At 45.7% G+C, this 17,198-nt stretch overlaps 1 protein-coding gene across 2 annotated transcripts in view; it reads right to left on the bottom strand.

The window, feature by feature from the left end:
* Positions 1-11,797, bottom strand: part of yap1 (Yes1 associated transcriptional regulator) — an 82,352-nt gene extending 70,555 nt beyond the window's left edge. For both annotated transcript variants that reach the window (XM_046293596.1, XM_046293595.1), the window contains exons 1-2: positions 11,116-11,797; positions 8,803-9,032 (exon numbers count right to left, since the gene is read on the bottom strand). In XM_046293596.1, coding sequence (XP_046149552.1) covers positions 8,803-9,032; positions 11,116-11,316 — 431 coding nt within the window. In that variant the 5' untranslated portion in view covers positions 11,317-11,797. The remainder of the gene's footprint in view (positions 1-8,802; positions 9,033-11,115) is intronic.
* Between the last annotated feature and the right edge of the window lie 5,401 nt (positions 11,798-17,198).

Below are 17,198 nucleotides of genomic sequence, written 5' to 3'. Positions count from 1 at the left end.
ATTGGACCAGAGCACCCTATTCCTTATATAGTGCACTACTTTGGACCAGAGCACCCTATTCCTTATATAGTGCACTACTTTGGACCAGAGCTATTCCTTATATATTCCTATTTATATAGTGCACTACTTTGGACCAGAGCACCCTACTTATATAGTGCACTACTTTGGACCAGAGCACCCTATTCCTTATATGCACTACTTTGGACCAGAGCACCCTACTGCACTACTTTGGACCAGAGCACCCTATTCCTTATATAGTGCACTACTTTGGACCAGAGCACCCTATTCCTATAGTGCACTACTTTGGACCAGAGCACCCTATTGCTTATATACTACTTTGGACCAGAGCACCCTATTCCTTATATAGTGCACTACTTTGGACCAGAGCACCCTATTCCTTATATAGCACTACTTTGGACCAGAGCACTACTTTGGACCAGAGCACCCTATTCCTTATATAGTGCACTACTTTGGACCAGAGCACCCTATTCCTTATATAGTTGGACCAGAGCACCCTATTCCTTATATAGTGCACTACTTTGGACCAGAGCACCCTATTCCCTATATAGTGCACTACTTTGGACCAGAGCACCCTATTCCCTATATAGTGCACTACTTTGGACCAGAGCACCCTATTCCTTATATAGTGCACTACTTTGGACCAGAGCACCCTATTCCTTATATAGTGCACTACTTTGGACCAGAGCACCCTAGTTACCCTATTCCTTATATAGTGCACTACTTTGGACCAGAGCACCCTATTCCTTATATAGTGCACTACTTTGGACCAGAGCACCCTATTCCTTATATAGTGCACTACTTTACCAGAGCACCCTATTCCTTATATAGTGCACTACTTTGGACCAGAGCACCCTATTCCTTATATAGTGCACTACTTTGGACCAGAGCACCCTATTCCTTATATAGTGCACTACTTTGGACCAGAGCACCCTATTCCTTATATAGTGCACTAGTGCACTACTTTGACCAGAGCACCCCTAGAGCTTTGGACAGAGCCTATTCCTTATATAGTGCACTACTTTGTGCACTACTTTGGACCAGAGCACCCTATTCCTTATATAGTGCACTACTTTGGACCAGAGCACCCTATTCCCCTACTTTCCTATATATAGTGCACTACTTTGGACCAGAGCACCCTATTCCCTATATAGTGCACTACTTTGGACCAGAGCACCCTATTCCTTATATAGTGCACTACTTTGGACCAGAGCACCCTATTCCCTATATAGTGCACTACTTTGGACCAGAGCACCCTATTCCTTATATAGTGCACTACTTTGGACCAGAGACCAGACTTTGGACCCCTATTCCTTATATAGTGCACTACTTTGGACCAGAGCACCCTATTCCTTATATAGTGCACTACTTTGGACCAGAGCACCCTATTCCTTATATAGCACTACTTTGCACTACTTTGGACCAGAGCACCCTATTCCTTATATAGTGCACTACTTTGGACCAGAGCACCCTATTCCTTATATAGTGCACTACTTTGGACCAGAGCACCTATTCCTATTCTACTTTATATAGTGCACTACTTTGGACCAGAGCACCCTATTCCTTATATAGTGCACTACTTTGGACCAGAGCACCCTATTCCTTATATAGTGCACTACTTTGGACCAGAGCACCCTATTCCTTATATAGTGCACTACTTTGGACCAGAGCACCCTATTCCTTATATAGTGCACTACTTTGGACCAGAGCACCCTATTCCTTATATAGTGCACTACTTTGGACCAGAGCACCCTATTCCTTATATAGTGCACTACTTTGGACCAGAGCACCCTATTCCACTACTTTGGACCAGAGCACCCTATTCCTTATATAGTGCACTACTTTGGACCAGAGCACCCTATTCCTTATATAGTGCACTACTTTGGACCAGAGCACCCTATTCCTTATATAGTGCACTACTTTGGACCAGAGCACCCTATTCCTTATATAGTGCACTACTGTGGACCAGAGCACCCTATTCCCTATATAGTGCACTACTTTGGACATAGAGCTGCTCCAGTCTTCGCCCAGTCCTCTCTCTTTCTCCCTCCCTCTTCTTTCTGAGCTCCACATGGCAGAGTCCATTCAACTCCATCGACACAAAGCTGACTGCCACGGCAGCCATCACAGTAGTGTCATCATGGCTGAAGGAAATTACAAGGGAAACTGGCTTCCAAACCAGAGCGTCATCATGGCTGAAGGAAATTACAAGGGAAACTGGCTTCCAAACCAGAGCGTCATCATGGCTGAAGGAAATTACAAGGGAAACTGGCTTCCAAACCAGAGCGTCATCATGGCTGAAGGAAATTACAAGGGAAACTGGCTTCCAAACCAGAGCGTCATCATGGCTGAAGGAAACTACAAGGGAAACTGGCTTCCAAACCAGAGCGTCATCATGGCTGAAGGAAATTACAAGGGAAACTGGCTTCCAAACCAGAGCGTCATCATGGCTGAAGGAAATTACAAGGGAAACTGGCTTCCAAACCAGAGCGTCATCATGCAGCAACCACAGCTTTATGAGTCACTGGAGTTACCTCCCAAATGGCACCCTATTCCATATATAGCCCATCGGGCTCTGGTCAAAAGTAGTGCACTATATAGGGACTAGGGCTCTGGTCAAAAGTAGTGCACTATATAGGGTGTAATTTGGGACCTTCACACTGGGGGACCTTCACACTGGGGGACCTTCACACTGGGGGACCTTCACACTGGGGACCTTCACACTGGGGGACCTTCACACTGGGGACCTTCACACTGGGGGACCTTCACACTGGGGGACCTTCACACTGGGGGACCGTCACACTGGGGGACCTTCACACTGGGGGACCTTCACACTGGGGGACCTTCACACTGGGGGACCTTCACACTGGGGGACCTTCACACTGGGGACCTTCACACTGGGGACCTTCACACTGGGGACCTTCACACTGGGGACCTTCACACTGGGGACCTTCACACTGGGGGACCTTCACACTGGGGGACCTTCACACTGGGGACCTTCACACTGGGGGACCTTCACACTGGGGACCTTCACACTGGGGACCTTCACACTTGCATAACTGGCTCTACTTGGGGCCCTGCAGGCCTGCTAAAAGGAGATCCAGAATGAGTCAATGTGATGACTACTAAACTGTTTTAAACACCATATCCTAAAAGACCGCGGTCTTGAAATGTCAACTTTCTCTCTTTTTGACTCTGTTATTACATCTCTCTCCCTCTTCTCTTCTTGCCACCAGGGGTTGGTCAGACAACCCCTGTTTATAAATAGGAGTGTTTTTTTCAGCAGCTCTGCTGAGGAGGTCTCTTTTCATTTCAGATCGAGTGTCTCTCAACTTTGATGTGCGGCCGATACAGAATGCTTTCAGGGTGCCTAGCTCCGTAACACGGTCACAAACACGCCTAGCATGGAACGCTGTACTCCAAAAGTGTCATGGCGACAACCTCAGTCTCTGTTATGTCATAACATTGTGTAACATATCACTGAGACAAAAGATGTAATTACTGAAAAAATACATGTAAGAGAAGAATATCAACATACTCTGAAGATGTCAACTGAGTGAATTACCAGAGTTTTGCAGGTTCTCTCTATTTTCAGAAAAGAGAAAAGCCAAACGTGACTATGAGGGACAAAGAGGAAGTTATCAAGACGCTCCTACTGAGATTATGGAAGTAGTTGACCAACCACAGCAGCTTCCTGTGAGAGAGTTGACCGCAAATATAGCTGGGGTTAACTAACACAAAAAGCCACAACATCACCATGCAGTCTCCCCAGTGGTGTAAAGCCACAACATCACCATTCAGTCTCCCCAGTGGTGTAAAGCCACAACATCACCATTCAGTCTCCCCAGTGGTGTAAAGCTACAACATCACCATTCAGTCTCCCCAGTGGTGTAAAGCCACAACATCACCATTCAGTCTCCCCAGTGGTGTAAAGCTACAACATCACCATTCAGTCTCCCCAGTGGTGTAAAGCCACAACATCACCATTCAGACTCCCCAGTGGTGTAAAGCTACAACATCACCATTCAGTCTCCCCAGTGGTATAAAGCTACAACATCACCATTCAGTCTCCCCAGTGGTGTAAAGCTACAACATCACCATTCAGTCTCCCCAGTGGTGTAAAGCTACAACATCACCATTCAGTCTCCCCAGTGGTATAAAGCTACAACATCACCATTCAGTCTCCCCAGTGGTATAAAGCTACAACATCACCATTCAGTCTCCCCAGTGGTGTAAAGCTACAACATCACCATTCAGTCTCCCCAGTGGTATAAAGCTACAACATCACCATTCAGTCTCCCCAGTGGTATAAAGCTACAACATCACCATTCAGTCTCCCCAGTGGTATAAAGCTACAACATCACCATTCAGTCTCCCCAGTGGTATAAAGCTACAACATCACCATTCAGTCTCCCCAGTGGTGTAAAGCCACAACATCACTATTCAGTCTCCCCAGTGGTGTAAAGCTACAACATCACAATTCAGTCTCCCAGTGGTGTAAAGCCACAACATCACTATTCAGTCTCCCCAGTGATGTAAAGCTACAACATCACTATTCAGTCTCCCCAGTGGTGTAAAGCCACAACATCACCATTCAGTCTCCCCAGTGGTATAAAGCCACAACAACACTATTCAGTCTCCCAGTGGTGTAAAGCCACAACATCACCATTCAGTCTCCCCAGTGGTATAAAGCCACAACATCACTATTCAGTCTCCCAGTGGTGTAAAGCCACAACATCACCATTCAGTCTCCCCAGTGGTGTAAAGCCACAACATCACCATGCAGTCTCCCCAGTGGTGTAAAGCCACAACATCACCATTCAGTCTCCCCAGTGGTATAAAGCCACAACAACACTATTCAGTCTCCCCAGTGGTGTAAAGCCACAACATCACCATTCAGTCTCCCCAGGGATGTTCTCTGTTTAGTGAGTCCTCCAGATCAGAGGCAGTAGGGATGACCAGGGATGTTCTCTGTTTAGTGAGTCCTCCAGATCAGAGGCAGTAGGGATGTTCTCTGTTTAGTGAGTCCTCCAGATCAGAGGCAGTAGGGATGTTCTCTGTTTAGTGAGTCCTCCAGATCAGAGGCAGTATGGATGACCAGGGATGTTCTCTGTTTAGTGAGTCCTCCAGATCAGAGGCAGTAGGGATGACCAGGGATGTTCTCTGTTTAGTGAGTCTGTCAGATCAGAGGCAGTAGGGATGACCAGGGATGTTCTCTGTTTAATGAGTCTTCCAGATCAGAGGCAGTAGAGATGACCAGGGATGTTCTCTGTTTAGTGAGTCCTCCAGATCAGAGGCAGTAGGGATGACCAGGGATGTTCTCTGTTTAGTGAGTCTGTCAGATCAGAGGCAGTGGGTCTCCCTGGGTCTCGACCCCGCCCTGTGCAACTGGGTACTGGACTTCCTGACGGACCGCCCCCAGGTGGTGAGGGTAGGTAACAACATCTCCACCCCGCTGATCCTCAACACTGGGGCCCCACAAGGGTGCGTTCTGAGCCCTCTCCTGTACTCCCTGTTCACCCACGACTGCGTGGCCACGCACGCCTCCAACTCAATCATCAAGTTTGCGGACGACGCTACATTGGTAGGCTTGATTACCAACAACGACGGGAGGAGGTGAGGGCCCTCGGAGTGTGGTGTCAGGAAAATAACCTCACACTCAACGACTACAAAACAAAGGAGATGATTGTGGACTTCAGGAAACAGCAGAGGGAGCACCCCCTTATCCACGTTGATGTGGAGAGTGTAGTAAGTTTTAAGTTCCTCTGCGTACACATCAAGGACAAACTGAATTGGTCCACCCACACAGACAGAGTGATGAAGAAGGCGCAGCAGCGCCTCTTCAACATCAGGAGGCTGAAGAAATTTGGCTTGTCACCAAAAGCACTCACAAACTTCTACAGATGCACAATCGAGAGCATCCTGTCGGGCTGTATCACCGCCTGGTACGGCAACTGCTCCGCCTACAACCGTAAGGCTCACCAGAGGGTAGTGAGGTCTGCACAACGCATCACCGGGGGCAAACTACCTGCCCTCCAGGACACCTACACCACCCAATGTCACAGGAAGGCCATAAAGATAATCAAGGACATCAAACACCCGAACCACTGCCTGTTCACCCCGCTATCATCCAGAAGGCGAGGTCAGTACAGGTGCATCAAAGCAGGGACTGAGAGACTGAAAAACAGCTTCTATCTCAAGGCCATCAGACTGTTAAACAGCCGTCACTAACATTGAGTGGCTGCTGCCATACATGTAAAAATGTTTCACTAGCCACTTTAAACAATGCCACTTAATATAATGTTTACATACCCTACATTACTCATCTCATATGTATATGTATATACTGTACTCTATACCATCTACTGCATCTTGCCATCTTTATGTAATAAATGTATCACGAGCCACTTTAAACAATGCCACTTAATATAATGTTTACATACCCTACATTACTCGTCTCATATGTATATACTGTACTCGATACCATCTACTGCATCTTGCTTATGCCGTTCTGTACCATCACTCATTCATATATCTTTATGTACATATTCTTTATCCCTTTACACTGGTTTGTATAAGGTAGTTGTTGTGGAATTGTTAGGTTAGATTACTCGTTGGTTATTACTGCATTGTCGGAACTAGAAGCACAAGCATGTCGCTACACTCGCATTAACATCTGCTAACCATGTGTATGTGACAAATAAAATTACTTTCCAGCTGTAACCTGATCCCCAGACATTATGTTCCAGCTGTAACCTGATCCCCAGACACTATGTTCCAGCTGTAACCTGATCCCCAGACACTATGTTCCAGCTGTAACCTGATCCCAGACACTATGTTCCTGATGTCACCTGATCCCCAGACACTATGTTCCAGCTGTAACCTGATCCCAGACACTATGTTCCTGATGTAACCTGATCCCCAGACAGTTCCAGCTGTAACCTGATCCCCAGACACTACGTTCCAGCTGTAACCTGATCCCCAGACACTATGTTCCTGATGTAACCTGATCCCCAGACACTATGTTCCAGCTGTAACCTGATCCCCAGACAGTTCCAGCTGTAACCTGATCTCCAGACACTATGTTCCAGCTGTAACCTGATCTCCAGACACTATGTTCCAGCTGTAACCTGATCCCCAGACACTATGTTCCAGCTGTAACCTGATCCCCAGACACTATGTTCCAGCTGTAACCTGATCCCCAGATACTATGTTCCAGCTGTAACCTGATCCCCAGACACTATGTTCCAGCTGTAAACTGATCCCCAGACACTACGTTCCAGCTGTAACCTGATCCCCAGACACTACGTTCCAGCTTTAACCTGATCCCCAGACACTACGTTCCAGCTGTAAACTGATCCCCACATTATGTTCCAGCTGTAACCTGATCCCCAGACACTATGTTCCAGCTGTAACCTGATCCCCAGACACTACGTTCCAGCTGTAACCTGATCCCCAGACACTACGTTTCAGCTGTAACCTGATCCCCACACACTACGTTCCAGCTGTAACCTGATCCCCAGACACTACGTTCCAGCTGTAACCTGATCCCCAGACACTACGTTCCAGCTGTAACCTGATCCCCAGACACTACGTTTCAGCTGTAACCTGATCCCCACACACTACGTTCCAGCTGTAACCTGATCTCCAGACACTATGTTCCAGCTGTAACCTGATCCCCAGACACTACATTCCAGCTGTAACCTGATCCCCAGACATTATGTTCCTGATGTAACCTGACCACCCCAGACAGTTCCAGCTGTAACCTGATCCCCAGACACTATGTTCCTGATGTAACCTGATCCCCAGACACTATGTTCCAGCTGTAACCTGATCCCCAGACATTATGTTCCTGATGTAACCTGACCACCCCAGACAGTTCCAGCTGTAACCTGATCCCCAGACAGTTCCAGCTGTAACCTGATCCCCAGACACTATGTTCCTGATGTAACCTGATCCCCAGACACTATGTTCCAGCTGTAACCTGATCTCCAGACACTATGTTCCAGCTGTAACCTGATCCCCAGACACTATGTTCCAGCTGTAACCTGATCCCCAGAGACTATGTTCCTGACGTTACCTGATCCCCAGACAGTATGTTCCAGCTGTAACCTGATCCCAGACACTATGTTCCAGCTGTAACCTGATCCCCAGAGACTATGTTCCTGATGTAACCTGATCCCCAGACACTACGTTCCAGCTGTAACCTGATCCCCAGACACTATGTTCCAGCTGTAACCTGATCCCCAGACAGTATGTTCCAGCTGTAACCTGATCCCCAGACAGTATGTTCCTGATGTAACCTGATCCCCAGACAGTTCCAGCTGTAACCTGATCTCCAGACACTATGTTCCAGCTGTAACCTGATCCCCAGACAGTATGTTCCAGCTGTAACCTGATCCCCAGACAGTATGTTCCTGATGTAACCTGATCCCCAGACAGTTCCAGCTGTAACCTGATCTCCAGACACTATGTTCCAGCTGTAACCTGATCCCCAGACACTATGTTCCAGCTGTAACCTGATCCCCAGAGACTATGTTCTTGATGTAACCTGATCCCCAGACACTATGTTCCAGCTGTAACCTGATCCCCAGACACTACCTTCCAGCTGTAACCTGATCCCCAGACACTATGTTCCAGCTGTAACCTGATCCCCAGACACATATGTTTCAAAAGTGCACTACCTTTGATCAGGGCCCATAGGGCTGTTATTGGATCTTAATAATAGCATTATTAAAAAGGCATAGAGAGTTAACATACGTAAGGTTCTGTTATTAAACTTACTTGAGGAAGTATCTTTGTCCAGAGGGGGTCTTGGCCATCTCCCAGCCCGGGGGCAGGGGCATGTCCTCTGGGATCTCATAAGACGACTGTCGGAGGTGCGATGGGGGAGCACCAGCAGGGACCATGCCCAACAGGGGAGACACTGCCCCTAGCTGTAGGGAGGCAGGGGACGAGTGGGCACGCACGTGGTGGGGGGCAATGGCACCGGCTGTACCTGCGTCTGTGCTGGTCTGGGCGGAGAGAGGAGGAAGAGAGAGGAGGAGAGAGAGAGAGGAGGAGTAGGAGAGTGGAGTCAGGGAAGAGGAGGAGTAGGAGAGGGGAGTCAGGGAAGAGGAGGAGTAGGAGAGGGGAGTCAGGGGAGAGGAGGAGTAGGAGAGTGGAGTCAGGGAAGAGGAGGAGTAGGAGAGGGGAGTCAGGGAAGAGGAGGAGTAGGAGAGGGGAGTCAGGTTAGAAGAGGAGGAGTAGGAGAGGGGAGTCAGGTAAGAGGAGGAGTAGGAGAGGGGAGTCAGGGAAGAGGAGGAGTAGGAGAGGGGAGTCAGGGAAGAAGATGAGGAGTAGGAGAGGGGAGTCAGGGAAGAAGATGAGGAGTAGGAGAGGGGAGTCAGGGAAGAAGAGGAGTAGGAGAGGGGAGTCAGGGAAGAAGAGGAGTAGGAGAGGAGAGTCAGGGAAAAGGAGGAGTAGGAGGTTGAGTCAGGGAAGAGGAGGAGTAGGAGGGGAGTCAGGGAAGAGGAGGAGTAGGAGAGGGGAGTCAGGGAAGAGGAGGAGTAGGAGAGGGGAGTCAGAGAAGAGGAGGAGTAGGAGAGGGGAGTCAGGGAAGAGGAGGAGTAGGAGAGGGGAGTCAAGGAAGAGGAGGAGTAGGAGAGGGAGTCAGGGAAGAGGAGGAGTAGGAGAGGGGAGTCAGGGAAGAGGAGGAGTAGGAGAGGGGAGTCAGGGAAGAGGAGGAGTAGGAGAGGGGAGTCAGGGAAGAGGAGGAGTAGGAGAGGGGAGTCAGGGAAGAGGAGGAGTAGGAGAGGGGAGTCAGGGAAGAGGAGAAGTAGGAGAGGGCAGTCAGGGAAGAGGAGGAGTAGGAGAGGGAAGTCAGTGAAGAGGAGGAGTAGGAGAGGGGAGTCAGGGAAGAGGAGGAGTAGGACAGGGGAGTCAGGGAAGAAGAGGAGTAGGAGAGGGGAGTCAGGGAAGAGGAGGAGTAGGAGAGGGGAGTCAGGAAGAGGAGGAGTAGGACAGGGGAGTCAGGGAAGAAGAGGAGTAGGAGAGGGGAGTCAGGGAAGAGGAGGAGTAGGAGAGGGGAGTCAGGAAGAGCAGGAGTAGGACAGGGGAGTCAGGGAAGAAGAGGAGTAGGAGAGTGAGTCAGGAAAGTGATTCACTAACTTGTGCATGAGTCACCCAGATTACTGATGGAAAGTTTTCATAAAAAACACCTAAATGTTGTTCAATCATGTTCCGCACTATTCAAAGTAATTCATATAATTAATTATAGTCAAGTTTTATAACGAGTTGAGTTTAATAAAGAAATACATTGGTTGTTGTTCCATGCAATAAGAACAAACTTTCTGTTCCTAAACTTGAATGAAGCAAACATTATGATAATAAGAAGGCCTCGTCTCACTGCTCGGTTTATAAAGCCTGGAGAAGACAAGAGGGCTGATGCAGCAGGGACAACAACTTTGGAAGTCCTGAAAGCGCATACTCCGACACGTCCATGCCAGTCAAACCGCGCATGCGCACGGTTGGCTCAACTCACTCATTAAAGATCAGAAACCGAAAGGGTTAAAAAGTGTAAATGGGCTACGAGTGATTCCACCACATGATTTCCTAAGCTTTTTACTAACATTAAAGGGCATGCATTGTTTAACTAAACAGACCTGTTACAAGCATAGGGCCTCACGCTGCAGTCCATTCCTCGATTTACAAACCTAACAACTTTATATCAATCTTAAAACGAATATTATGTTCATCTCGGTGTATTAATTAAATAATACTTTTCGGAAATACAATAAACTGCATTATATCAAGCCTACATAAGATATATCTGTACCTTAAACGTTTGGAATAACTTACATTAACTATAGTAATAGCACGTAGGTAGTACTAGTTAATACGCCTAACACAAAAAGTTATTCAACAACTCCTGAAAAAGTGAAGCTGCTTCAGTTGATTCGTCTTGATTTCGACAACAGAAGATGCCTTCTAATGTAATGAACGTGTTGGGACACAGTCGACTAGTAACATGCACAGCGGATTGTTCTGTTATAGTTGGTGAAGTGTCTGGGGGCTTTGTATCTGGGCTGTGTGTGAGGGTGGTCTCTCTCGTCTTACTTGTCTGGAGTGGGACTTTGGCTCTGGCGGTTTGAAGAAGGAATCTGGAAGCTTTCTCATCCTCATTGGGACGGAGGGGGGGACGATGGTATTTTTCGGGTTCATAACAGCGTTGAAAAGGGCCTCCAGGTCCGTCTCGGAGTCTCCACGGACGTGGATTATCTGGTGACCGGCCGGGGGGTTGTGCTGGCTCGGATCCATGTTTATTCCAACAAAAAATATCAACAAAAAAAAACTATTTACCCGAGAAAAAATATATGTTTAAAAAGACTCAACCCAAAGAGACAAAAAAAAATCACGTTTTTCGGAGAGCGAAACTCGAAACCTCGATCATCGAAAGTTAAATCAAAGTGAGTCCAAAAGTAAATTTGATGAAGTTCTGTTCTCCCAGCAGCAGGGTTAGCAGTCACCACCAAGTGTACACTTCTTTCTGATGTTTCGGGAGAACACACTGTAAAATATAACAACGCGCATATCTACTCAACTGGATCTGTAACTTTTACACACAAAAAAAAGAATCACAAAGAAAAAGTTGAACCTTTACCTTTTTACTAAAATCAAATTACTGCACAGATTTACCCTCGAACGTTTTTCAGATTTTTCCATAAAAAAACGAGTGACAGCGCACATTGCAAATCCCAGCCGTGTCAGTGTTGTAAAGTTGAGTCTGACTTGGGTCTAAACTCTGACTCATGTGATCTGAGCCTCAGACCGGGCGGAGCCTGGCCGCGTTATCTGGAACGACAAGTTCCTTTAAAGACACGGAGAGAACTTCCTCGACCGCAATATTACATTAAAACAGCTTCATATTTTAGACAAACTTCAAGTGCTTTGGTGTGGGAAAAGTTATTTTAATTATACTGAATAAAAATATACACGCAACCATGCAACAATTTCAAATATGTTATTGAGTTACAGTTCATCTAAAGGAAATCAGTCAATTGAAATAAATAAATTAGGACTTAATCTATCGATTTCACATGACTGGAAATACTGTTTGTCAAAAAAGTTTGTGGATCAGAAAACTCCTCCGTATCTGTTGTGACCACCTCATACAGTGACACATGTTTATTTTATTTTAAGTCACTTGAGAACAAATTCTTATTTACAATGACAACCTACCTCGGCCACGTCCTATGGGACTCCCAGTCACAGCCTGGATTTGAACCAGGGACTGTAGTGACACCTCTTACACTGAGATGCAGTGCCTTAGACCGCTGCACAACTCAGGAGCCTGATCTCTTTTGCATAGAGTTGATCAGACTGTTGATTGTGACCTGTGGAATGTTGTCCCACTCCTCTTCAATGGCTGTGAGAAGTTGCTGGATATTGGCGGGAACTGGAACACGCTGTCGTACATGTTGATCCAGAGCATCCCAAACATGCTCAACGGATGACATGTCTGAGTAAACAGGCCATGGATGAACTGGGACATTTTCAGCTTCCAGGTATTGTGTACAGATCCTTGGACATGGGGCCGTATATTATCATGCTGAAACATGAGGTGATGGTGGTGGATGAAAGGCAGGACAATGGGCCTCAGGATCTCATCACGTTACTCTCTGTGCATTCAAATTACCATCAACAAAATGTGACTGTGTTCGTTGTCCGTAGCTTATGCCTGCCTATACCATAACCCCACCGCCACTATGGGGCACTCTGTTCACAATGTTGACATGAGCAAACCGCTCGCCCACACGCCACCATACACATGGTCTGAGGTTGTGAGGCCGGTTGGGTGTACTAGCAAATTCTCTAAAGCACTGTTTACGGTAGAGAGCAACAGCGCTGGTGGACATTCCTAATAATAATAATAATAATAATAATATAATAATAATAATAATAATATAATAATAATAATAATATAATAATAATAATAATAAATAATATTCCTGCAGTCAGCATGCCAAATGCACGCTCCCTCAAAACTTGAGACGTCTGTGGCATTGTGTTGTGTGACAGAACAACAACGCATTAGATTGCACTCAACAGTATTTAGTCTGCCTTCACCTCAAAAGGCATTTATTCATCACCACTACAGGCATGATAAACTATATACTGGGGGGTTTATTACCATTTTCATTATATATATTTATTTATTTATTTTTGACTTCGTCCTGCATGTTGAAGCCTAAGATTTGCACTGCATCACAGCTCCAACCCTGTACATAGTAACCGCTGTACCCTGCCATCACAGCCTCAACCCTGTACATACTAAATGCTGTACCCTGCCATCACAGCCTCAACCCTGTACATACTAAATGCTGTACCCTGCCATCACAGCCTCAACCCTGTACATACTAAATTCTGTACCCTGCCATCACAGCCTCAACCCAGTACATACTAAATGCTGTACCCTGCCATCACAGCCTCAACCCTGTACATACTAAATTCTGTACCCTGCCATCACAGCCTCAACCCAGTACATACTAAATGCTGTACCCTGCCATCACAGCCTCAACCCTGTACATACTAAATGCTGTACCCTGCCATCACAGCCTCAACCCAGTACATACTAAATGCTGTACCCTGCCATCACAGCCTCAACCCAGTACATACTAAATGCTGTACCCTGCCATCACAGCCTCAACCCTGTACATACTAAATGCTGTACCCTGCCATCACAGCCTCAACCCTGTACATACTAAATGCTGTACCCTGCCATCACAGCCTCAACCCTGTACATACTAAATGCTGTACCCTGCCATCACAGCCTCAACCCTGTACATACTAAATGCTGTACCCTGCCATCACAGCCTCAACCCAGTACATACTAAATGCTGTACCCTGCCATCACAGCCTCAACCCTGTACATACTAAATGCTGTACCCTGCCATCACAGCCTCAACCCAGTACATACTAAATGCTGTACCCTGCCATCACAGCCTCAACCCTGTACATACTAAATGCTGTACCCTGCCATCACAGATCCAAAATGTAGGATGCTATTTATACACCATTTTCCAAGAAAAAACAACAACAATGGGACAATTGCTAATGAGCAGCTAATAACATTCACACATTAATTTAATCTCATCACCTCAAATAATCACAAACTGCACTTGAAGTTGTCCAGTCAGTCATTATAATTAACAAAACATCTCTCTCTCTGTCTCTCTCTCTCTGTCTCTCTCTCTCTGTCTCTCTATCTCTCTCTCTCTCTCTCTCTGTCTCTCTCTCTCTGTCTCTCGCTCTCTCTCCCCCCTCTCTCCCCCTCCTCTCTCTCTCTCTCTCTCTCTCTCTCTCTCTCTCTCTCTCTCTCTCTCTCTCTCTCTCTCTCTCTCTCTCTCTCTGTCTCTCTATCTCTCTCTCTCTCTCTCTCTCTGTCTCTCTATCTCTCTCTGTCTCGCTCTCTGTCTCTCTCGCTCTCTCTCTCTCTCTCTCTCTCTCTCTCTCTCTCTCTCTCTCTCTCTCTCTCTCTCGCTCTCTCTCTCTCTCTCTCTCTCAATTCAATTCAATTCGCTTTATTGGCATGATGTAACAATGTACATATTGCCAAAGCTTACAATATAAATAAAAATGAGAATCCAAATTGTCACCGGGACAACAGTAACCACAGTAACCAAGGGTCAAAATAACCATACATTCAACAATAACAATAAGTATACAGTAGAGGACATGTGCAGGTTGGTTGGTCTGTCAGACACTGTCCCTCAACTTATGGCAGGCAGCAATGTAGTGCGCTGCCAACCCACAGCTCTCTGCCTCCTCCCCCAACAGGACGGCAGCTACATTGATGCTAAAAAAAAGTAGTCCCATGCAGTTCCCATAATTGTTATGCAAATGAGCCTCCATACTTCATTGAGAAATAATTTTGTCAAGACCCAGTCTCTTTGGACACAGAGCCTGTTTTCCTAAACCCCTGTTATGTCTCTGCAGGCACTGTAAAGAACTGTTGAATGGGAGAGAGCAGTTACTAAGTCTGTCTCCCTGTTATGTCTCTGCAGGCACTGTAAAGAACTGTTGAATGGGAGAGAGCAGTTACTAAGTCTGTCTCCCTGTTATGTCTCTGCAGGCACTGTAAAGAACTGTTGAATGGGAGAGAGCAGTTACTAAGTCTGTCTCCCTGTTATGTCTCTGCAGGCACTGTAAAGAACTGTTGAATGGGAGAGAGCAGTTACTAAGTCTGTCTCCCTGTTATGTCTCTGCAGGCACTGTAAAGAACTGTTGAATGGGAGAGAGCAGTTACTAAGTCTGTCTCCCTGTTATGTCTCTGCAGGCACTGTAAAGAACTGTTGAATGGGAGAGAGCAGTTACTAAGTCTGTCTCCCTGTTATGTCTCTGCAGGCACTAAAGAACTGTTGAATGGGAGAGAGCAGCTAAGTCTGTCTCCCTGTTATGTCTCTGCAGGCACTGTAAAGAACTGTTGAATGGGAGAGAGCAGTTACTAAGTCTGTCTCCCTGTTATGTCTCTGCAGGCACTGTAAAGAACTGTTGAATGGGAGAGAGCAGTTACTAAGTCTGTCTCCCTGTTATGTCTCTGCAGGCACTGTAAAGAACTGTTGAATGGGAGAGAGCAGTTACTATGTCTGTCTCCCTGTTATGTCTCTGCAGGCACTGTAAAGAACTGTTGAATGGGAGAGAGCAGTTACTAAGTCTGTCTCCCTGTTATGTCTCTGCAGGCACTGTAAAGAACTGTTGAATGGGAGAGAGCAGTTACTAAGTCTGTCTCCCTGTTATGTCTCTGCAGGCACTGTAAAGAACTGTTGAATGGGAGAGAGCAGTTACTAAGTCTGTCTCCCTGTTATGTCTCTGCAGGCACTGTAAAGAACTGTTGAATGGGAGAGAGCAGTTACTAAGTCTGTCTCCCTGTTATGTCTCTGCAGGCACTGTAAAGAACTGTTGAATGGGAGAGAGCAGTTACTAAGTCTGTCTCCCTGTTATGTCTCTGCAGGCACTGTAAAGAACTGTTGAATGGGAGAGAGCAGTTACTAAGTCTGTCTCTGCTCTGTATTAATTTATTGCCACAGACAGTTCATAGTTGCAGAACATTGGGTTCATCTTTTTCAGTAGGTAGGAAACAAGCTATGATACCACCTTTAGATATGTATACAAATACATTTTTGTCTAGTTATTATTTTGTTTGTTTGTTACTACCATTTTGTTCCTTGATTCTTCAGAAGTTTTGACGGACTGTCAAAAGCAGATGTATTTTCTGATGAAATAGAGAGCTATAGTAGTAGTAGATATACCACCCTGACTCTTTAAAAATAGACTGTTGCCTCTTCATATACATAGACTGTTGATGACTCTTTAAAATTAGACTGTTGATGACTCATAGACTGTTGATGACTCATAGACTGTTGATGACTCATAGACTGTTGATGACTCATAGACTGTTGATGACTCTTTAAAATTAGACTGTTGATGCCTCATAGACTGTTGATGACTCATAGACTGTTGATGGCTCTTTAAAATTAGACTGTTGATGCCTCATAGACTGTTGATGACTCTTTAAATATAGACCGTTGATGACTCATAGACTGTTGATGACTCTTTAAATATAGACTGTTGATGACTCATAGACTGTTGATGACTCATAGACTGTTGATGACTCTTTAAATATAGACTGTTGATGACTCATAGACTGTTGATGACTCATTGACTGTTGATGACTCATAGACTGTTGATGACTCTTTAAATATAGACTGTTGATGACTATAGACTGTTGATGACTCATAGACCGTTGATGACTCTTTAAGTCGCTTTGGATAAGAGCGTCTGCTAAATGATTTAAATATAAAATGTAAATGTAAATATAGACTGTTGATGACTCATAGACTGTTGATGACTCTTTAAATATAGACTGTTGATGACTCAAAGACTGTTGATGACTCTTTATATATATAGACTGTTGATTACTCTTCATATATATAGACTGTTGATGACTCATAGACTGTTGATGACTCTTTAAATATAGACTGTTGATGACTCATAGACTGTTGATGACTCTTTAAATATAGACTGTTGATGACTCATAGACTGTTGATGACTCTTTAAAAATAGACTGTTGATGACTCTTTAAAATTAGACTGTTGATGACTCTTTAAAAATAGACTGTTGATGACTCTTTATATATAGAC

The sequence above is a fragment of the Oncorhynchus gorbuscha genome, linkage group LG13, assembly GCF_021184085.1.
Source record: "Oncorhynchus gorbuscha isolate QuinsamMale2020 ecotype Even-year linkage group LG13, OgorEven_v1.0, whole genome shotgun sequence".
NCBI lineage: Eukaryota > Metazoa > Chordata > Actinopteri > Salmoniformes > Salmonidae > Oncorhynchus > Oncorhynchus gorbuscha.
Note: the sequence above shows the minus strand (reverse complement) of the source record. Positions and strands in the feature narration are given on the sequence as shown.